This window comes from Lissotriton helveticus, chromosome 4_1 (genome assembly GCF_964261635.1).
Source record: "Lissotriton helveticus chromosome 4_1, aLisHel1.1, whole genome shotgun sequence".
Lineage (NCBI taxonomy): Eukaryota > Metazoa > Chordata > Amphibia > Caudata > Salamandridae > Lissotriton > Lissotriton helveticus.
The window spans coordinates 2,140,578,865-2,140,603,792 of NC_136063.1; the positions used below are offsets into that span (position 1 = coordinate 2,140,578,865).

The 24,928-nt window shown below is 41.5% G+C and overlaps 1 protein-coding gene across 2 annotated transcripts in view; it reads left to right on the top strand.

Moving 5' to 3' along the window:
• Nucleotides 1-24,928, top strand: part of LOC144829578 (actin-binding protein WASF3-like) — a 233,953-nt gene that overhangs the window by 116,363 nt on the left and 92,662 nt on the right. For both annotated transcript variants that reach the window (XM_078688839.1, XM_078688840.1), the window contains exons 3-4: nucleotides 747-900; nucleotides 20,494-20,611. In XM_078688839.1, the coding sequence (XP_078544965.1) occupies nucleotides 747-900; nucleotides 20,494-20,611 (272 nt within the window). The remainder of the gene's footprint in view (nucleotides 1-746; nucleotides 901-20,493; nucleotides 20,612-24,928) is intronic.

Consider the following 24,928-nt stretch of genomic DNA (forward strand, 5'->3'; position numbering starts at 1 on the left):
GGTAAATGGGTGTGGCCAGACATTATATCACATCCCAGAAAAGTTTGCTCCTGTGCATTCTGGTACATGCAGTTCACAATTTGCACACGTCGTAAAGTTAGACTTTTGTCTCAGATTGCCTTTGTGAATTGGGCCCATACTTCCTCATTGAAATTCCCAGCAATACAAGCAAGCCATGTGTGGTAACACTAGTAGTGATTTGTAATATTACATCAAATTTACGAAAACACTCTAAATGAGGGCATAGCTTTACCAAAGTCTAGTATAGAATGGAGCTACATAAATAGGGGGAGTGTTCTACCTTGCGATCAGTGAAAATATCACATATATGAACCCCAATCAGAATTTGGAAAGTTCTAGATGCAGAGCAGATGGAATGTGCACACATTTCTGTAAAAAAATTTAAAACTGAGAGACTGTGTAGCTGAATAAATAATATTCCTCAAAAGAAGAAGAACATCTGTGCATGATCAGCGATGGAGCAAAGATCTTAAACGTTGTCTAACTACCCCAACTCGTACCTTAATCAGTCGGTCTTTTGCCATTGCTGATAGAAGGCAAAGATGGGCAAAATTTAATTTTCTAAATTGTTTAGATGTGTGATTTGATATTTTGTAGCGCAAATAACATTATTTTCTAAAATATATCAGAATGAAATATCCTATCATTAATGATGTGTTTATTTATATAATTTTCAGAGTTTCTAATTATGCATCTCTTATATGTTTCTCTTTTTGTACCCACAGTTTCACTGCAGGATATCAACATGAGGAAGGCATTCAAAAGTTCTATGGTGCAAAATCAACAGGTGGTATCTCGGAACTCGATTCCGAATCCAGTGATGGAGATGTACCATCGATGTGACAAGCCACCCCCACTCAACATTCTCACACCTTACAGGTAAGAAACTGACATACTGATTGACTTCACTCCCTTCCAGAACTGCTGCACATCACTAAATCACATTCTGTAACAGTGGTGGCCGGCATGGTTCGTGGGTGGCAGGGCGGATACAGTCACGTGAGAGGGGCTGCAAGGGTGTTCGGATGGAAACGGTAAAAAAATAAAGGAAACACTCACCTTGCTGTGCCTGACCAACGTCTCTGCTCCTTCCCTCTCCATCAGACCTATGCACAGGAAGCACAAAAAATGCTTCCCTGACCAATCACAAGGCTGCAATGCATTGTTGTGATTGGTAAGCGACCAGGCTCCCCTGACTAATCACAATTTTGCAATGCTGTGTTGTGTTTGGGTTTGAGCATCCTGGTTCAACACTCAACCAGGGAATGGGGGCCTGGGCTTGTTCTCCATGCAGGCTTTAATGCAGCCTGCATAGAGAATGGGGAAGTGGGTATGACTGGTTTGGGCGGCCCAAGAGGGCGGACCAAACAGTCATTGCACACTTAGGAGTGGGCAAACCACTCCTACCCAGCCCTGCTCTAAGAGCAGAGCAGCTCCGCCCACCCGCAAAGCATCAGGAAACATAAAATGATAATAACTCAAAGTTAATATCATTTTATGTTTCCTTTACTTTGCAGTGCACTGCTTAAAAGCAGTGGGGCGACGCTCCTCCCCCATAGCAGAGCAGCTCCTCCTGTTCAGTAATCATAAGAGTGTGCCTTGGGGTTACTTTGCAAGCAAGGACAAGGCTAACAATATACTAGTGTCACGGTAAGTGATGGTTCAGTGAAATGTCACAACCTGAGGTGCCAAATAAACCTCTAAGTACAGCATTGAAACATATTAATATGACATTTGAGAAGGGACAGTATCATTCAATAGTAAAATTATTTGGGAATGCTATATTCCATCAGGGGTTTACCGGCTGGTCAACTTTGAGAAAAGATTTTGGTCCAGTTCACAAAACTGTGCTTGCAGTGAAGTATAGAACCACTGTTTCTGCTGTCACAAAACCCACCTTTCTGGGGGATCACAACTAGAAAGATTTGATTTCCAGGGCCCACAATGATGGCCTTTGCCTCCTCAGAGAAAACAAAAACTAGGTCTGCTTAGTAAAATATGGCTATGTGTGGATTCAGAAACTTGGGGCCAGATGTACAACCATATTTTGCAGTCGCAAACGGGAAATTGGCCCATTTGTGACCGAAAATTTGGTCTGCCCCATGTACAAACCCCTGTTTGCGAGTCGGTAACCTTTTACAGACTTGCAAAATAGGGTCTGCGACTCACTATTAGAAAAGGGCGTGCCAAGGGCATCCCTTCCTAATAGCGATTCGCACTGCAATGTAAGATTGTTTGGCAATCTATTTCAAGTAGGTGGTAAGCCACTTGCAAACGGGAAGGTGTCCCCAGGGGGGCATCTCTTCCCCTTTATGAGTGTGTGTGAAAATATTTTTTAAGAGCTGCTTCCTCTTAAAAATGAAATAGAATTGTTTCTTTTTTCTTTTTTAAATGCAGCCCATTTTCCTTAATGCATTCAAAACTGCTTTATTTAAAAAGCAGTCACAGGCATGATGGTCTGCTGACCCGAGCAGGCCACCATCCATGGGCGTGCTTGCTGATCGCAAATAGCACCTGCTTCATGAATATTAATGAGGCAGGCAATTTGCGAACCCCTTAGAAATCTCAAACAGTGTCTGAGACACTGTTGCAAATAACATTTTGCGAGTCACATATTGCGAGTTGCAGAGCGACGCAATTTGGGACTCACAAATTGTAAGGGTCGTACATCTGGCCCTTGGTATTTTATACATTTGTGTTTATTATATTCTAATGTAATACCAAATCAATATATATCATATGAATGTAAGTTATCACTATGATAAGGGATAGCTCCACAATCATAACCGTTGTAAAAATGAATAAAATATATGCCCCAAACATTTTCCATTACACATCCCTGACAAAATAGTTTAGAACTCCTTAGTTGCCTTGCAACATCATAATAATAAGTTATGTATTGATGAGCCAATATAATAACAACAGATAACTGCTGCAAACCACAGACCCTGGCTTCTCTCTCTTCCTCTCTTTAATATGGGAGGATTCATAGACCTTTCTAGTCATTAAGTCCCTGTAGAGTTGGTGGGGGCATTTAGTCAAGCAACGCCATGTTGGAGTCCTCAGATAAAAACAATGTTTTTATTCGAGGCATTCAGAAATGTTCAGAGTGCGTCTCTTCAACCTCCTGTTAGCACGGAAATCGAAGCAGTAGTAAGGTCACACTGTCAAAATCAGTATACCAGCTTCAGCATCAAACATCATTTCAACTCAAGTGATGGCTGTTCTTGGCTCACAGAACTCTTACTCATAGGCTTCTCACAACCCGAGACTGAACACTCTCTTAATTGTAGTAAGCAATACTCATGGTGGAGCCACACCAGCGGTCTAACCGTCATATTACGAGAATGGAGGTCGGAACTCCAGAGAACCGCCGCAACCGTCAGGGATCCGCAAGTCCTGGTGGCGGTGCGGCGATCTTGAGGGCGCATAGGCAGGTTGTGCCACTGCTGCACCTCTAAACACATTAGGAGTTTCCTCACCGCCAGCAGTTTCATGGCGGTTCTGACGCCATGAAACTGCTGGAGGTGAGGAACCAAAGCGGGCCTTACAGGACTCCCTCATGCGCCTGTGCATAGGGGTGCATGGAGGGTGCATGCACCACTGTTCCTGCACAGCATTGACTGCACAGTCCATGCCGTGCAGGAACATGGGAACATACATTGGCGGTCCAGCGGCGGTGCGGTTCTAAGGCTCACAAATGAGCCTTTGTCCTGCACCAGTGCAGAACTGCCCCGTTGCCATGAAACTACTGGCAGGCGGGCGGCGTTCTTGTTGGTGGTCCTGTTTAGTCCAGTCAGCAATCAGTATCCATGCCACACTTCTTCCTTTAACACACACTCTCTTACTAGAGTTTAATCTGAAAGTTGATGTTTTATTTATTTACAAAGTTTTAAATCATTTAATCCGTTCAGCGCCTTGAGACCCTCACGATTGAGTAGTCGAACTGCATTAGAAACCTACTTGTCTGAAAACCATCACACGGATCAAGATCTACCATGGTCCCTTTCTAATGGAATTACTCATGAAATCACTGCAGGTAAAAGTCAAACTGAGCCTCAGTGGAATGTTTATATACCTATTACTAAAATTATCTTTCAATCTTACTTGTCGCTGAGAGCACACCATAACCCAGTTCTGCAGAGCTTAACTTTGGCTGTATCTCTTATCGAGTGGGTCCTGACCACCTCTACTCTCCCCAGTACAAAGGATGGCACACGGAATTCTCATGAATTTCAGTCTACAGCACATGTTGAATAGGCACAGACCTGGCAACTTAAACAACATATTTGACCATGTGAGGAAGTGGCGTGGCCTACAAGGGGTGTATCCATGTGCCAAGAATTACTTAAAAGGGACTTCTTCCTCCTTCACCTATCAACTGCCTCTTCCAAAAAACAAAAACAAAAAAAAGAAAGAAAAGCTTGATTTTGTTGGTGCCGATGTGAAGAGGTGTTTTCACACCCTTTAATGGACATTGGTTACTCTGAGCCTCCAAGGCGGGGCTGAAAAAAGACTGTGCAGCGGTTCACAGCTCTTTTTCCCTGCCATCAGGGCCGGCCTTTAGCACTGGCGGCGCCCAGTTCGACAATCATTTTTGGCACCCCCTCCATTGACCTCCTCCTCGGACTCCCTCACTTCCACTGAGCAGAAGCCTCCCTCATCTCTCCATAGGACCTCTCTCACATACATGTCATATGTTTTAAACCACCCACAAACCCTTTTTAGCAACATTAGGAATAAATAATGAAAGATAGAGGAAAAAACATAAAGTCCTCGCCTATTTTATGTAGTTTGCATGCAGCTTTTTAAAGACAGTTTGTAACAGTAATTGTTCTTTATTAAGGTTGTATCTTATGAATTGCCGAAATAAAAGGATCTCTTTAACAAAAGCAGTGACCCACTCAGCTATCCACGTAAAATAGAGATGTGATCAGCACAGTACACATTTTTTTGCAGCAGGCACAGTAACCCTCTGCTCTACTTTATGGCGATTCGAAACTGCAACTGGACAAAACTCAGATATCTGTCTCTCTAGCAGGAATATTAATCGCAAGACCTATCTTGACATTTTTATTGCTGCCTGAAAGCTGGATGCACAAGGAATTCTGCAGAAGGTGTTTTTAAATTTGCTAAACACAGCATCCTCCCCCTCCCCCTGAGGTCAACACCCCCTGACCAGGTCAGCACCCAGTGCGGCCGCAGAAGTCGCACCACCCTAAAGCCGGAACTGCCTGCCATTGTGTGATATTGGCTCCTCACCGGGAGACCTTGTGAAGGGAACCAGTATTGGGCCGCATAATGTAGCATCCTGTGAGTTGGCAGGCCTGTAGGTCTGAAATTACTCCTATCCCATTGAATAACATGATAATGTCTGTGGCCTGCAATTATGAATGCTGATTGTGACTTTCCGATACAAGTTATCCAGCAAGGTCTGAAATGTTTGTACTAAGACTCATATGCTCAGTTGAGCATTTATAAGGAATTCAAAAATATGTTTGAATCACATTTGTAAATACTCACATTTAATGTGCAATATCAGAAGCACACAGTAAGCATTCAGACATATACTGACACTTGTAAAGAATTAATTTATGACTGCAACAAAATGTGTATTTCTTGGCTGCTACACTCTTCCCTCCATAAAATATTTCCTGCCCTCAAAAACATATAAGCATCATCCATTGCAGTAATGCCATTTAACTTGGCGTATGCCAGTCAGAGTGGGGTTTTGCCTAGTGGCAGTTTTGACTCATCTAATGTAGTGCAGAGGGTTAATTTGCCTGCTGCAAAGAGTGTACTATTCAGATTACAGAACAGTATTTTATTTGCAAGCTCAGTGGTTTACCGCTTTTGTCACAAAGATCCTTTTATTAATGCGCCGTTCATAAATTAATATAATAATCTAAGTTAGAAAGTAGTTTTTGTTCCCAGTCTTTCATTATCCTAATTCTGCTAAAAAGGGTTTGGTATGAAATAAATTCTTATTAGTAAAGTGAACCCTAACCACTGTGTTAGGTTCTGAATCCTGAGTTTGTGCTTCCCCAGACCAAGCACTGTGAAAAAATGCCAACCAGCATGGATAACATGTGAATCCTACAACTTGTAGTGCCCTTGTCTCTTATGTTAAATTTTCTATAAAATGATTTACACACGTATCATTCATTGTCTTGGTATGTGTGTGTGATGTAAAATGATCCAACACCCTACACTGATAGGAAAAACACTATATAACAAATGAAATACACATGAGAGAGGGGCTATGGAGAGATGAGAGGCACTGTTGGAGGGTGATAGTGAGGGAATCATGAAAGAGCCCCAATAAAATTGCCGTATCCTGGTGCACTGTAAGATCATCATTTTCTATGCTTTAAAAACTAATGCAATAGAATATATAATGAAAAATATGCTAAAGAACGCACCAGTTTTGCCATTTTCCTCCAAATTTTCTTGGAGAACCTTGCAAGCCCACTTGTAGTGGTCAGGCGTACTCACTATGCAGCTTATGGTGGCTTGTCTGACAAAATTTGCAAGGGCTCCTTTGGGTTCCCAGTCTGGCCCTGGTCAAGCTCAGTTGGTGCCTCCCCTTCTGCGGCATCCAATCACCGTTCACGGTCTGTTAAGGAGGTAATGTTTCAGCTGCTGGTGGTGTTCATGTCTGCGGTTGGCCATATACCTTCATAACCTTCTGATCAGACATTTTAGATTCTCATTCATCATTATCTGTTGACTTCTTTCTCCTCCTGTGTATGAACTTCTGTCTTTACTTTTACTTTGAAGTATATCTTTTAACTTTTCAGACATCTTTCAATGCCCTTGCTTTTGGGTTCAACTGCAAAATCTCCTTGTGTAGCTGTAAAGTATTTGCAGGTGTCTGTTCCTATAGGGGAAAAATGTGCAGAATTCGGTATAGTCTTTCATGTCTCTCCTGCCGCACTTTATATAAAGTAAGTTTTCATTTGACTTTTCGGTGCACATAATTCTGAAAATTATTCATTTCTAATTTGCTTTTTCTTTGATGTCCCAAGTGACAAACAGGCACTGTAATTCTGGTTGCTTAACTTTGGGCAATGCTGTGTGTCTATTAGCATTCTGGTCAGAGGCTGCGATTGCAAGGGGAAACTCTTGGAATTTTTGTCATTTTCTGGATGGGAGTCTGTATACTCTCCATCTCAGCCTGTTCATTGGGGCTGAGGGGCACGCCCCTCCCTCCCACCTTTCTTTTTGCTCCTCACAAACAGTGTCTATTCTCTATTGTCTGTTTATTCTTGTGTCAGGCAGCCAGGAGCCAGACATGTGCTAAATGCAAAGGCTCCTGGCTGCCTGAGATGAACTTTGCTGGGCTGAGGAAGTCACAGCTCATTTGGGTGTGACCTCCTCATCATAGCAAGGGTCCCTGTGACCCTCCCCTCAGTGACAAGGTGTAGCGTCAATGATTTACTCGTACCTGGGCGCTTCAGTTTTAAGCCCTGAAGAGCCAGGGACAAGTGGCAATCAGTGACACTTCATCACAGAGTGGGGACAGCAGTCTCACTTCCCACTCTGTGATGACATTGGGACTGCTGCCTTCCCTCATAGCCTCACCTTAGGTCCCAAGCCTCCTGGAACCTCCAAGGCAGAACTATAGGTAAGTGTGTGTGTTTTTTTAAAATTAATGTTTGGTGCATGCGTGAATGTATGAATGTTTGGTAATGAATGTTGTGAATGGATGTGTTTGAGTGCGTTTCTGTGTGCGTGCATGTGAATGCATGGCTGTGAGTGTGTATGTGTGCTTGTGTGTCCCGTCCGCCCCCTCCTAAACTTACCGGCCGCCATTGCTCCATGGTGACCTATTTCAAAACAACAATCAGCCATAAGATAATAGGTTAAATAACATAACTATATGGTAATAGGTTGAATAACATCGATATGTTATAAAAATGTGTGCATTTACAAGCATGCACCAATTTCTCTGCATTTTGGCTCCATTTCTGCTTGGAGATGAAGATAGCTGGTTCTAATCTTTGTCGTCGGGCGAGATGTGTGGTTCATGGATGATGGAGGAGAGGCCAGCAGGCCACCACACTTCCTCTGGTGTGAACTTACTTGCAGCAGCGGGCCCGCCACTACTATCTCCCACACAGGCATGCCTCTCCTTGGGGAGGCCGGTGGGGTAGCTTGCATCGCCAAATTCTTCCTGATTTTTCATCCCAGAATCCTCTGGTGAGGAATTCTGGGTTATAGAATAGCCCAATACAAGATGGCCACTTCACATATCCTTAAACATACTTTTTCCCAATCTATCATGGGGGATAGTGCCTTCCTGTGATGCATTTCTTGCTCTACCCGTATAAAAGGTGCAACACTTCTTCGTTCTTGTGCTTGTTTCTCCTTGCTCCTGTTGCCTGCAGCTGTTCACCCATGATTTTCTTTGGATATTTCTCTGTCTTCCTCCGCCTTTTGGGTTCCAGCCACTGGCTCCTATCTGCCATCAGGAGTTTTTTTACCATATTGACTTTTTATCCTTTAGAATCCTTCCGGGAAGCACCAATTTCTAAGACGCTTTCAGGTGTTGGCGATAATCCCCTCATGAATTGGGAGACAAGTACTATCTCCTTGTCTTCTCAGTTCGGTCATCAATTTTATTTTGCTAATGAATACTAATGGAATCTCAAGGAAATTCCAAAGAATCCCAGATTTGACAGTAATTCAATCAATCTCCTACAAGTGCTTTCTGTTCCTTATTAAGCCTATGTTATCCTTTTTCATAAACCAAAGGACGTGTCCTTACCACCACATCGAGATTTTGATTGTGCCATTCCATTAGAAACAGGAGCTGTAGTGCTTTTGCTCGGATTTATTCTCTGTCTGAGTCAGAGATGGAGGGCCTGAGACAATATCTAGAGGAAAACTTGAATAGGCTAATAACTCGATCCTCTTCTCTTGCTTGGGCTTCTATGTTTTAGTTCCTGAAAAAACAAATGAGTTGAGGCCTTGTATTGATTTTAGGGGTTTAAACAAGATTACTATCAAAGATAGGTACCCAATGCCCCTCATCAACGAAATATTAGAATCAGTTCGAGGAGCCAAGATTTTCTTCAGACTTGACCTCTGTGGAGTTTACCATCTATTGTGAATAGAGGAAGGGGATGTGTGGAAGACAGCATTCAGAACCATCTCAGAAACTTTGAGTATTGTGTTATGCCAGACTCGGAAGTTGCTCACTGAGCATCCATTTTCTGAAAGGCCTGACAGATATGTTTTCCACATTTTCATCCTCCTAAAATTACTGAAAGTGTCTGTGCATGGTTAAGTGCCACTATCTTAAACCTTGTTTCGAAAGGTCCTATAAAACTTCTTAAAGTTGCTGTGCAGTCTATAGCTATGGTATGCCCTGTTCTTGTGAAGCCCCTTTCACAGCAAAGCTGATCCATTCTTTTCTATAGCATAATACTTTATTGACCCAAGCATGATAGCAAAATTCCCTTTCACTAACTGTTTTCAACCATTCCCTAGACGTGGGGCTGTTTAGAGATTTTCAATATTTTATAACAGATTGAGACCCTACAGCTGAAATAAATATAAACTCTGGGGATGGGTCTGCAAAGTTTTAACCATTTTCCCTACCCTAATCCAGATCAGAGCCACAATCTGTTCCCAATATTCTCTCACTGCCTTGCACAACCGAACACATACTCTCAATCCCCTAGTTTATCTCATCTGGGGCACTTCCTGCTGGCCAACTGAAACATTTTAGTAGGTATGGTAGAGCATCCAGCCATTAAGAACACCATTCTAGGAACATTTGCACCTCTCAGTAAAGAAAAGTGAAAGCTGAAATTCATCTGTCAAATATCCATGTCAATGTTGATGTTGATGCCCATACGGCGCTCCCATTTATCACCAACCTCCTCAGTAACCTGGGTTTGATCTTGGTGAAGTTCCTTGTACCAAAATCTAAAAGAATTATTAACCTTATCTATCGCTTACAATTTCTTGACTATATCTACTGAGTATAAATTATTGAGGACGGAGTCAATCTGTTTGTATGAAAAACTATGAATGGCTCCATACTGAAGGTCGATCAGGCATATTTCCCCATAAGATTGAATTCTGACTCCATCAAACAAATCTCCAACTTTACTGATCTTGATGACTCACCACCTGTTGATTACGCCCCCGCAGAGCGACAGGGAGATAGATGCTTACATTTATCCAAGGATGTTTCAGCATATATGGCTGGAACATTTAACTTCTGGAACAGATGGCGCCGAACCACCAATAGCACTTGCAGGGATTTTTAGCTCAGCTTGTTTGGTACCTTTAGCTCCTTTCTGGCCCCAGGCAAACTGCTATTACCATAATTATTCAGCATGCATAAAATGACAAAATTGTCAAATTTGGATGTCTGCATCAAAAGTCTTCTTATCTGTAACGCAAAGACTGCCCAATAATACAACATAAGATAGGGGAGTGCCACACTGCCCTTAAATTTTGTTTGCTGTAAAAAATTTAAACTAGCATGGCAGGTCTTATTGTCTCATATATATGAAGTCATCAAGCTATTTAATTTAGTTTAAAAAATCACATCAAGTTTACAGGGAGCATTTTAAATAAGAAATAGAAAAAGGGGCAAAATAGACATTTTAAAAAGAGAAATTTGACTTATAATGGAGAGAGGAAAGAGATTTGTTTGAAAGAAGAGATTTCCAGACTACAGAAATAGACTGAAGTTTAGATAAAAGTGGAATTAAATTCAGTAGGAGTCCAGAATTATGTCTGAATAATAAGCTCCTAAATACCTTTCTGGGTTTTGATTATAGGTAGCCCTAAGTTTGGGTAGAAAATATCAGGAGTGGTATTAAACAGAAGTGACTCAGTTTTTCGATGAACTGATTTTGTAGTCCCCCCCCCAGTTTAGTGAATCTCTGTACAGTTTGCAAAGCAGTCTCAATGTTATGCCTTTTTGGGAGACATAAAAGAGCAACATCATCATAATATAATTTTAATTTGGCTATGCATGCTATAGAGGATATCATTATCTCATATGAGTGAAAATATTAGACTAAAGGTTCGATAAATAAAGTAAACATAATAGGGTACAACCTTAATGGGTGTCTCTGCTGGGAAACACGGTGCCAGCGCACAGATTGTTTATAATAACTTGGGCCGAAGTGTTTCCATAAAGCTCGACATATAACCTCGTGAGCACCTACAGAAACTTGAATTTTTCCAATATCCTGAAGAAGGAGTCCCAAGTCACAAGCTATGCTCCTAGATTTGTAATGACTGGAAAGGGCCATTGAGACGTCCCCATTGACATAATGCAAAAAGACATATTGCAGTAATTAAATAGTTTTTTGTGTGTAAAGTTTCAAATTTAGGAGTAAATATTCAGGTTCCACAGGGAGTTTGCTAAAGCAAAGTATAGAGCAAATACTTTAGGGACTTCAACTGAATGTATATTCAACAGAAGAATATTCAACAGAGGCGTGCATCATCTGCATACAGAAGTGAACAGGGATATACCCTCATACAGAAGATGCACAATTGGCGACAAGTTCAAATTAAAGGGGAAAGCAGAGAGAACTGAGCCTGTGGTCCATACCTGTTACAAAATTAAATGCAGGATCCAAATTTTACAACTTGTCATTTATGCCGAAAAAAGGATATTTTATAAATTAGATAAGCCCCTTGTATCATCTTTACACCACCGTTGCATCACTTTTGTGACGCAGCAGCGTCATAAACCATCTATGAGGTTTCACTGAGTCACTTTTATGTCCATGCTGCGTCAAAACCTTACACCTGCTAATTGTAGCAGGCGTAAGGAGTGACGCAGCATTGCAAGTATAGGATGCACCTCAGCAGTGCTAGAGTTGCGTTGTGATTGCGACACGACTCCAGCACTGCATCACCTATACACTGTCAGATGCATCACTCATCTGTCTCTCCTTGCGCCACGGTGCTCCGCATTGTAAATGCAAAACACACAAGATGATGGACGGAATGTTGCACAATGGCAAAACATTCACCCCAGTCACAGATCTGGGTTTAATCCATCGTCATTTTGCTCACCAAGCCACCCCAGGTTCAGAAATGCGACACATCCATGGTGGCGCAAGAGATTCCTAATGTCAGGCAAAATAACTGGCGCTATCCCTGCTCCTATGCAGGGATGCGCCAGTTATTGTAAATCTGCCCCTAAGGATTTTCAGATGCTATACATTTTGAAGTACAATGTGTTGGTTTAAAATTTCTAAGGCAACCCGAGAGATCTAAAAAAATTAGCAGGTGACACTACCCCTATATACCATCCTGCGTGGTCAGCTCCCCTCCGACGCCTCACCGAATTTCGAGATGTAATTTTGATGGCACAAGATATCATGATCACTATATTGAGGCCATAGAAAATGTTGAAGTTCGTAGTACTCCTAGTATACACTTATGTTTAGAAATTGATCTACAAATTTATCTTTTTTGTGCAACCATTGGTGTGACCCACTGATTACTGGGTCCTTAGTATATGAAAGTGCAAACTATCCCTGCTGGGAAATTGTGCACTCCTTCACCGGTGTCTGTTGATCCCTATTCTTCACTTTTTGTTGGTTTTCAAAGCAACTTCATTGTCCACCATTTTTTGTGTCGTTTTGGTAATTTTATTCATAATCAAGTATCTAGCCTCCAAAATGTTATCAACATTCTCATATGGTGAGTTTATATTATTAAATTGTTGAAAAGACCATATGTAAACTTGGAAGAAATTTTGGATGCTAGACATAAATTAATGAATGTTGTTAACTATGTTCTTACTCAAGAGCAGAGTTCTTAGAAATCTATAGAACACCATTATGTGGGAAATGCTGTTTTTTAATTGATCCACCCAGATTTTTGATATTTTATCAAGTTGCCCAAAGATTTTCTTTGAAGAAGAAAGAAAATATGCAGAAGCATCAGAAAGGAAAGAGTAATAACTGGGGCAAAGGAAACAGGGATGCCATCATGGACTGAGTTTTTTATTGTAATGACAGTTCAGTTGAGTTGTATGCTGCGATATGCAGCAAATGACTGCACTATGAATCTTTTGATAGTCTCTCTTAGCCCTGGCCTTGACAGTAAACGTGTCCTTTGAAGGGTACAAACTCTCAAAGGGAGAAGAGGTGACAGATGTAATCATTACCTAGCATGATGACACATAGACTAACTAGCGAGGTGTTTATGTAAGAGGTGTAGAGTGAAGGGACCATGGCATGCTTCAAAAGGAAGGCAGAAGGGAGATGCGTAGAAGGGAGCAGAGATCTTAATATGGATAAAGGCAGTGGGGGGAGAAGTATTTTTTTATGAGGGGCAGATCTAGTCACAGTATTACTATGGCATTTCTTGATGGAAGAAGCTTACTCAAGATATCCTGCAATATTTCACTACCATATGAATGGTTTCACACATACAACACTTAATAAGGCACACTATTAAACGCCACAAACCCCACTTAACACTATGCAAACAAAACAGAAAACACTAGAGAATGCTGCTTTTACATACTAAAGTTAATCTGATTACAACAGCCTTTGAAGGCACATTTTATTTACAAAGTCACAATATTCAACATACATCACTGAATCAGCAAAACATTTTAAAAATAATTATTAACACAGACACAAACAATCGACACTTGCTATACACACAACTACTGTAGAAGCGCGATAACAAAAATAGAAACACTTGCAAAGGCGAGGCCTATAGGCTTTGCCAATGCTTGTATATGTTTGCACTTTCAGACACAAATGAATAAAGCTTGTCAGTACATTAGATTCATATTGTATAAGGCAATCAGTAAACCCTTAATATACATGTGTACGTATAGCTATGAGCTACATTTTAAATGAAGTATGCAAAACATTAGTGCCCACATTACATAAATTCATCATCATTTCTAGAGTAAACGCATTCTAAATAGTCGAGGACGTTTCATTCTTTAAGTCGCTAAAGAATAACTCTTTTAATATGCTTAACCCCACGCATGCTGCGCTAATTCTCCCGCTGTGCAGGCGAATTAACGAGTGGGTGGGATTCGGACGGCCCCTGGCCATCCTCCGCACATGCCCACTGTGACGTGGGATGGCCGAGGTCCATTCGCAGCACCGAAAGGGTTAAGGCACACAGTGTTGTGTATAAATCTTCTAATTCTACAGTGAATGCACTTCAATATTGATGTCAGGTGCAACACTTTATATTAATGTCCTTAGGTCACACAGGTGGCATGTTGTAAGTGCATGTTTATGTTATGTATTTGTGACGTATAATGGTGGATCCAACATTAGGCTGCTCCAATGCTACGGTACCTCAAATGGCAAGGCAATTACAAAGGTTTGGGAAGAATTCCCGGATTATATTGGAAATGTTATTCACCAACATATAATATTTTGTTTTACGGTGAAAGGTCAGGAGCACTATCTTATTGACCTTTCTAACACCAAGAGTAAAATAGTGTGTCTTGTGCACATGTAAACTCTTCCATGCGTCGAACGGCACCTGGCCGTCCGACGTCACGGTGGGCGTGTGATTTTAGCGATTCTGAATGGGTCGCAAATTGCGACCTACCTGATCAATATCCCTCAGGTAGGTTAATTTGCGACCTAGTAGGAATCACTAAATGAAACTCTGAGCTTCGTACATTCGGAATAGTGATTACCTAACTGCGGATCGCAGAGAATAGCAAATAGGTATTCGTTATTCCCAATATTGATACATCCGGCCCAATACGTCTTGGACAGCTGCGCTGTGAAGCCAGACTTAACAATAACTTGGGCCTGCCAGCACAGCATCTGTGGTGAGCAGAAAGGGGCAAGGATAGCCTATGCAGAAAGTGGGGCTGATGTGGCGAGACAAAGCAGTACCAGATACGGATTAAGTCACAAAAAGCAACCTCTGTCACAACGGTGTGGCTGTGGGACTTAGGAAGAAGCAGGGACAGCATAGGAAAAGGGTGTGGAGTGTAGCCAATGGTTTTTGATAAGCTGGAGGAAGAACTGGCTAATTGGGCAACCCCGATTATAGTATGTGGGGATATGAACATCACAGCTGACTGGAAACAGGGAAGCAGATACACAGGGCGTAAACGGAAGGTAAAGAGGGCTCTTGACTCTCTAATAGAGTCACATGGCCTGGGGGATGTTTGGGGACTTAATATGCCCGGGGATCCAGGGTATACATATTTCTCACATCCCGCACAGAAATATTCTAAATTAGATTACTTTTTTGTGACAAAAGGAGAAATCTGTAAGGTTAAAATTACTAAAACCCCAAGAATTATTTCGGATCACAATCCTCTGATACTAACATATAAAACTCCTAGTACTCAAAGGAAATTCTCAAAGTGGACGTTTGAAAGGAAACTCCTAAATGACGAAAGGTTTGTCAAACACATTAAACAATGGGCGAAATAATTTTTTGAAATGAATAGATACAGTGCATCTAGAAATGGTGTATGGGAATCCTTTAAAGCTTCATTAAGAGGGGAGACAATCAGTTGTGCAGCCAAATTAAGGAAAGAGGATAGAAGTATCTTGGAGAAACGTACATCGGAGTTAGCAGAAGCTGAGAAACGCCACATAATGGAAATAGCTTCAGGTCAGGATAGTTCGGAAACGACTAGAACTATGGCTTTGATCAAGGGGGAGATTCTAAAAATAATTACGCAGAAGGAGATCGGTAATTATCAGACACACAGAGCAAGGAGATATGAGACAGGTGAGCAAGCTGGAAGAGTCCTAGCCCTCCGTATTAGGCAAGAAACGAATAAAAATAAAATTGCGAAGATCAAATATAACGGTGTTGAGCATACAGACCCTAAAGCTATAATGGGGGTATTCCAGAATTTTTATCAAAAATTATATGATCAAGAGACTGTGTTGGTACCAATTTTGCATGACTATGGGCCATCATGCCCCTCGCTGGGGGAGGAGGAGAAGATGCGACTGGACTTAGACATAACATCAGAAGAGATCAAGACTGCTTTATATGAATTAGCAGCGGGTAAGGCAGTAGGTCCTGATGGGTTACCATTAGAAGTTTACAGGGCTTTGGAAGACGAAATCCTTCCTATGTTGGTAGATCTTTTTAATGGAATAATCTGCACTGGAATGATCCCCGATACATGGAAACAAACCAACATCGTTATATTTCATAAGAAGGGAAAACCGGCGGAAAATCCAGGCTCGTATCGGCCAATATCATTGATAAATTCGGATGCAAAACTTTATTCGAAAGTATGGGCCAAAAGACTAGGGAGGGTAATTGGCCAACTTGTCTCACCCTGGCAGCATGGGTTTGTCCCGGGTAGGGGGACAACGGAACACATTGCGCGAGCAATCTCGCTGTTTGACTCAAATGCTGCTACGGGAGGAGATATGGCCATGATCCTTTTAGATGCGGAAAAGGCCTTTGACCGTGTAGTATGGGATTTTATGTGGGAGGTTTTAGCTAGAAGGGGTTTTGGAGAAAAATGTAGAAATGCAATTAAAGCTATGTACAGAGATCCGGTAGCCAGAATTAACGCAATGGGTCTGCAGTCGGAAGAAGTGGTGATTAGGAGAGGAACTCGACAGGGGTGTCCCTGTTCCCCGATCCTTTTTTCTCTCTTCATCGACCCTTTTATCAGGAAAATCCTCGCCTCTGATAACATATCCCCAGTTATAACCAATGGTCATAGCACTAAATTATTGGCATATGCGGATGACCTGGCAATCACCACTAAGGATCCGCAAACGGCAATGATTGAATTAACTCATCTTGCGCATGAGTTTGGATTATGTTCTGGCTATAGGCTTAATACCGAAAAAACTATAATAATTGGGACTAGAAATATCTATAAAAGAGATCCAAGATATGTGGATTCTGCAGTTTATCTTGGGGTAAGAATCAATGCTAATGTTGGGAAAATCATCGAGGAAAATTATCTGCCTCTACTTACCTCAATAGATAGAGAACTCAGAAGATTAGATGTTTTACATTTATCTTTGATTGGGAGGGTGAATGTACTGAAAATGTCAATGTTTCCGAAATTGTTGTATTTATTCCGTGCCATACCCTTACTAGTAGAAGAGGGTTTGCTTAAAAAAATGGAAGCAGTTTTTGTAAAATTCGTGTGGCAGTATGGGAAAGTCCGGAGATCATTAGCTCGACTTTCTACACCATTAGAGGAAGGAGGGCTTTCTGCACCCAATTTGAGGCTGTACCATTGGGTTTGTTTACTGCTGCAAATGAATTATTTGTTGAGAAATGATGTTTTAGAAACTCCACCTGGCTTCTATAGAATTCCGTCAATTTATGAAGTATTACTAGGAGAAAGGGCTCGGGGGCTCCTAACACGAGAAATTAATGTATCATACTTTAAAAGGAGTAAAAGCAAAGTAATGCTAAGTGTATGGGGTACTTGGAAGGCGATACTGAAATTCCTGAAAATCCCGAAGATCAATGGTATGATTGACCTCTGGACCTCAAGACCTTTTTCTCATCTTGGAGAGAACAGAAATAGTAGCTCATGGAAGGCATTGGGTATTAGATGTCTGGGGGATGTCATGTGTGGGGATGATTTACTGGAGTTCGATATATTACAACAGAAATTTGGTATTCCGGCTACCCACTGGCTCCTGTATAATCAAGTCAAGCAAACGATTAAATCACTCAGACCGAGATTAGCATTACAGGAGATAAATCCTCTTATAAAGTATGTAATAAATGGCGGCAAGAAGATCAAAGTAGGGTATAGTTATCTCTTGAAGGCGCTGGGTAATGATATTACACAGATAGAGTCTGCTTGGGCTCAAAGGATAGGGGATCCAAATGTAGACATAGATTATGTGCTCGTATTGAACAAAAAGGTATTAAGAGCAACTAATTTAAAAGCGCAGCACTACAAGATGGTTTTCAATTTGTATTATACCCCTGCAAAGTTGTTTCAATGGGGGCTAAGAGATAACGATAAATGTCCAAGGTGTAATCAAGGCCCGGCGGATCTTCTGCATATTTTTTATTCTTGTCAGAATCTCACACTTGTTTTAACAGAAATGGAAAAATTTTTATCGGGGCTGCTAGAGTCTCAAATATCTCTATCCCCAATTATGGTTTTACTTGGTAGGGATGAAAACCTAGCAATCGGACATGACGCTGAAGCATTTATTTTTCTATCCGTGGCTGTTTTTAGAATCTTAATTGCAGCGGCTTGGAAAGACCCGATTGCGCCCTCTTTTCAGATGTGGCTAACCAGGCTGCTGGGGATCCATAATATAGAGGAATGCCTATATAACTTTAAGGGTAAAAGGATGAAAGAATATGGTAAAAGGATTTGGGCTCCTCTTAGAAAGTGGAGAGAACGAAGATGAATAGACAGTGAGTTGATGTAAGAATGATCCCCCTGTATTATTTGGACTGTAACATTTTTGTGTACTTTTGCTGCCCTTTTGCTGTTTGCCGAGATGTTTTTACATATTAACTGTCTGATTTTATCATATTCAATATAGTTTATATCCATATGTGTAAATGTCTGATGGGATTCAGTTGGTATTTGTAAATTGTGTTATATTCCGATCCATCTCAATAAAAAGATTTAAAAAAAAAAAAGGAAAAGGGTGTGGAGTGACAGGGCGCCAAGGGAGAGATGAGAAGTGGGGGAACATGGAGATAGTAAAAAAAAAAAAACACCAACACAAATGTCACCTTATTAATAAAAATAGGGTGCTGTAGATGAGTGGACTTAGAGGGATATGGACTGTGGCTTTGTAAAACTAGGCAGCACACACACTGACTAGGAACCAGAAGTCGGGAGTGGCCTTGTGGCCCCAGTAACTCCAGCATGCTGGAATGCATGCAAATGTGTAAACTTTAAAAACATTCTCATTATGTGAGAGGTGGTAGTGGAACCTTGGAGTAAGCGGGGTCTGGATAGGGGTGGGGCCTCGAGGCATTTTGTGCCATATTATCCACAGAGGAGCCTTCAGCCAGTGACTGTGTGATAAGAGCCAGTATCTTGTGAGACAGTGTTGCTGTTATTTAGCAGGTCTGTGCACAAAAAGTGTGGCCTCTAGGAAACAATGAAAGTGGGTAGGTGGGGTTTAGGGGGGCTAGCATCAGCATTTTCTCTGCAGGTAGAGAAGCCTTTGGATTTTTTGTTATTAGTTTTTCTACTAAATTATCATACACTTTAATTAATAATTAATAGCCGCTTACAAATATGAAAACAAACAATCACCTCACATACTCTGCTACTCTTGAGATGTACTGAGTGCAACATCCTGAAGATAGGTTTACCTTCACACAGTTAGTATAACCGTACACATGCATTTTCAGGAACGAGTTGCACGTTGCAGATGATGAAGCCATACTGCCATCCAACGTTACTCAGCGGTGGTGTTGAAAACTGTGGTCAGACCACATTGGTATTACAACATGCTTTGGAGCGCCATCAGCACTGCCTTGGTGGTGAACAGCACTGGCCTTCAAAGATAACAATGGAAGGACTACGCGACAATTATGGCAGTGCAATGCCATCTACCAGAATTGCGTGACGCAATAGTAGTGCTTCCAGTGGGGATGCAAACCTGCAAAATTGACCAGAAACAGTGCACAATTTTGTACATATTTTATTTGCACAAATGCACAGCAACAGTTGTAATCTTAGCTGTCAGTAGCCTGTCAATGGGTGTCATTTGAGTTCTATAAGAACATTGTAATGAGGATGGTGAGCTGTTTACTGCCTGCTTCTGTGTAATGGTATTTTTTAGATATTCCCACCAGATTTACAAGTTGTTGGACAACTTACTATCCAGGCAGATTTACTGTAAGTGTTACCGCACAGGAGGTGATGATGTTAAATGTGCGGATGCAGTAATTTCTATTGATACTCAAATTCTGCTGAATTTTATAACACCCACCATGCTCCAAATGTGGTCCAGGATAGGACTGGAGGACACATAGAGGAGAAGTAAAAAGAGGGTGGCATGCTCATATATAGTAACGTGAATTTGAATATTATCTATATGTTGAAAAATTCTATATTTACTCGATGGCTCCATTTCTTGGAGGACACCATATTTCAGTCTAGTTTTTCTTCCACAAATCATTGCAAAATTGAATTTCAGTCCAATTAGTTCAAGTAAGATGAATCAGGACTACACATTCCAGAATGCACTGGGTTGGTAAATGAAAGCCAAGGACTGGAATATAATCTGCCTATTGACTCAGAGTCATTTGGTAACAACTGACATTAAAGGTTTGTTCAAAATCCTGGATTGTGCAGTAAATTCATACTATGTTGTAATACTGGAAATAGGTGAATATAGAAGTATCATGTGGAATAATTAAATAACTATTGCATTATGGTAGTGGCATATTATTTTCTTCTTAATTTCCATAATAGAGGACCTCTGTGCTTGCCACCTACATCTAAATGGGTACACCTGCAGAGACTGATCTCTATTATACGCTCCTTTTCAGGGATGACCGGAAGGACGGTCTCAAGTTCTACACTGACCCATCGTACTTCTTCAACCTATGGAAGGAGAAGATGCTGCAAGCCACGGAAGACAAAAGGAAGGAGAAAAGAAGGCAGAAGGTAAATCGGGCTGAGATTCATCAGGAAAGTGATTGTTCCGCCTCACCTACCTATGGACTTGAGTCTTCCTGACTTGTGTTACTACTATAAACAAAGAGGTGCCTGAATGCTTTGTCCTGGTTTATGACAGTCGTCCCCTAGTTTAAGGTTAGACTAAGTGTGAGATACACAGGTTTTCTATGAGTGTATACATTTAGACTGTCTTAAGCTGTGAGAAATCTTTGTAAACCATACCCTTCTTTCCTGGCTTAAGAGAGCCTCGAGGCTGTCTTAAGTCACAAAAAATATTTGGGAAATGATGACCCATCTTACTTGGGAAGAAAACAAGAGTTTTACTAGTTTTATTGAGCTGTTCAAGAAGCTCTGGCATGTTAGTATATTTGTATTTAGTGAAGTTAGCCTGTGTATGAGCACCAAATCTCACTTTTTTGCAAATTACAGTGAATGCAAAAAACAGGGCCTTCGCGTTCGTTTTTATTTTTTATTTAAAGATGCAACTGCGAGAGGCAAACAAATCTTGTACTGTACAACAATGATTTCAAACTTATAAATTGGGTTCAAAATCCTACAACACTGAAGAATGGGTTAAAAATCGTCAAACATTGTAGATGAGGAACAATGATATAACACTGAGAATGGCATAAATCAGTGGTTGACCAGGAGCTAATAGTATCCCCAGAAAATGTGGTGGTACCTGACACATAGCGTACCAGGTGAGTGTACCAAGTGCGTCCAACTGCATCCAGGGTATTGGGGAGGCAAATTATATACTGTCTAAAAGAAAAAGTGTGCTTCATCAGGGCTGTTTGGAAGGCTGGATATCAGATAATCCATCGGCTCATCCACCCCCAAAAGTAGTCCGGTAGTCCTTAGCCTACCTGGAGCTTGCCCTCTGCTTCATATGGTCGGTCCAGCCCTAGCAAATTGCTGCTATATTAAACACAAAAAGACCAAAGGAGTGATAGCTGGTGAGGATGCAGCAGAATGGGAAAAAAATGGTACACTGCACCATTGGGTGGTACACTGCAAAATTGGGCAGCATCTTGTAATAAAATATAAATGGTGACGAAATTGCAACTCTGTGCAGACCAAAAGAATATGCAACACTGACAAACCGTGGCACGTGTTTTTGATATTATTGGAAGGGAAACAATCGTATGACACCTTAGAACCTTGCAAAGGCCTCAAACACTATTGAACAAGAGGCCACCATGTAATGCTGTACAGTCTGGTATAGTCCTCCAAAAATGGAGAAGAAGCAACTTTTTAAATAATATTTTAACAATTGGAGAGTTTTACGGTATTGAAGAATGAGTGAGACATACACTGGCGCTCAATCGAATGTGACAAAACGATGCAGTAGTATATTACAAGGGACAATTCTGTAAACCTACAGAATGTTCCACAATTTTTAAATACTAAAAAACTAGGATCAGTCTTGTAACATTGTAGAAAGGGGCACAAATTGAAACATACAATTGACCACAACAATGTAGCAAGCCTGTAAAGGCAGGCTGCAATACTGTAGAACAGCGAACAATTCTGTAATACAGCAACATGATACAGTCTTTGGATTTTGCGGAGTGTGTCGCAAACATATAACAACACAGAATGGGGCAAAGTCATATAATACTGATCCTGGAAGACAAAGTAAAGCACCGAGAAAAGGAAACATAACATTAAATCGCGTGGGTTTAAGTTTAGGCATTGTCGCTGAATTTTATATCAACTGTAATTTTTGAATGGATTTGGTTGGCGGCTTCAAGTGCAATGCAACAATGTGTCTACACACAGGTCAGAATCAACCATCCACCTCGTAACCAGGGCCTAAGAGTCGATTCAGCATCAAATTTAATTCCCACAGTGTTCATTAATATTGAAGACGGTTTTAACTCCTTCCGCCATCCTTCTGTCTAATTGTATTTCTGCATTGTTTTAGATGTTTCTGAAAGCTTTATTTGCAACGAGTTTATGTTACCGATTCATAACAAAGTCTGTCCATTTTGGTATGAAAATTGAGAATCTCCCTTTTGTAGTGTGCCAATCACATTTATTTATATAAGTCGATCATTATTTGTGAGCAAAATTAGTTGAATGAGTCAAGATTTCTTCCCACCTGCTTGTTATACTGTTCAATGAACTTTCTACATTCTCAAAGATTCTTTATCTTGTGTTAGCAAAGTATTGCATAGCTTAGCAGTGTTATTGTCAGTTGAGGTCAAAGTTACGACCACAGTTATAGACCTATTGCTGGGATCCTCACCTTGACACCCAGGATGGCTCAAGGCAGTCGAGTGTATCTCCTTTGATCCTTTTCGCTAAGGTTGAATGTTCTTATTTTGAGAAGGAAATGTACATAGATGACACCATCAAGACCAGTAGCACAATGCACTCCGGCTCCCCGTCAGACCCACTCCCGCACCACATCTTCAACAAAGCCAGCAGCTCCATCGCACCCCACATGTGCAACGTCACCGATCTCTTCTTTGAGACCGCGACCTTCCCAGAGAACTGGAAACATGACAAAATCATCGCCTTACTCAAAAAAAAAAAACAAGGCGGACCCGAGAGACCTCAAGAACTTCCGGCCCATCTCCCTGCTTCAGTTCCCAGCCAAGGTCATCGAGAAGATTGTCAACAGACAGCTAACCCGGTACCTCAAAGAAAACAGCATCCTGGACCCATCCCAGTCAGGGTTCCACAGCAACCACAGCACCGAGACTGCCCTCATCACTGCCACCGACGACATCAGGACCCTGCTAGACAACGGTGAGACCGCGGCCCTCATCCTCCTGTACCTCTCCGCCGCCTTCGACACCGTCTGCCACGGCACACTACGCACACGCCTCCACTACGCAGGGATCCGTGACAAGGCCCTGGAATGGACCACCTCCTTCCACTCCGGCAGAACACAGAGCGTCCGCCTCCCCTCATTCCGAGCCAAAGCCTCCAAGATCATCTGTGCCGTACCCCAGGGATCATCCCTCAGCCCGACACTGTTTAACATCTACATGGTGCCAGACTGTGCTACCACCGATGTGTGAAAGCATCCCTGCCATGGGCACACCATAGGTTCTTTGTAAAAAGACTCCATCAAAGCTTCTTTAAAGTTTCAAAAGTTTCAAAGAATTCTTTATTTTTCCAAAACTAATATTTCAATTCATATCAAGCGTAATGTTTATTTCATCATGATACATCATTCCACGTCATTATTTGTAGTTCTGCATTATGAAATACTCCAATGCATTTCGGGCATCTTGGCCCTTTATCAAGGAGACCTAAAACATAAGGATATAGCAATCAGCAAGCTTATAACCATCAAGTTGACACGTAAACATATATCATTTTACATAAGTATATAATCATGAATCTAAATGAGTGTGTAAACATATACTAAGTTGCAAAATATTTACTACGCAAAATATATTATACTCGGTGAAAAATAAGGGATATGGTGAACAACGACAAGCTATGTTCACTAGAACAGTGTGGAACTGTAGATTAAACTCAATGGCTCGACATCAATCAAACCGAGCTTAAACCGTAACGAATGACATTGTTTTTACAAATCGCCCGTGCATATTAACCAAAAGGACCAAAACTTACTTCAGGTTCCAGGAAAGTGGTCTCGAATGTGTATAAATGTTTGGGGAGTGTCATTACCGGTTAAGAAGTAGCGCGAATCGGCTGCTTCAATCACGTGAGGCGGGCGTGACATGTGGAAATAAACAATGGACAATGTGTACTGCAAGCGAGTGTGGCGGCCATGATTAAGAGTGTCACTGTATCAACATATGACAGTTTTGGAAAAATAAAGAATTCTTTGAAACTTTTGAAACTTTAAAGAAGCTTTGATGGAGTCTTTTTACAAAGAACCTATGGTGTGCCCACGGCAGGGATGCTTTCACACATCGGTTGTAGCACAGTCTGGCATTATGAATTGACATGCATGGATGGACATGTCACCTGTAGGAGCACCCTAACTTATTGAAATTTGATATCCGGTATAAACCTGTAGAATAATAGCAGTGCACCCCCTCGCTGTTCGCCTTATTCAACATCTACATGGGCCAGCTCAAAATATTCGCCCGACAGCACGACCTCAACATAATCTCGTACGCCGACAACACTCAACTGACCCTCTCCCTCACTAAGGACCCCCTAACTGCCAAATCCAACCTCCACGAAGGAATGAAGGCCGTCGCCGACTGGATGAAGAGCAGCTGACTGATGCTGAACTCGGACAAGATGGAGGTCCTCATCCTCGACTCCAACCCTTCAGCCTGGGATGACTCCTGGTGGCCTACGGCACTGGGA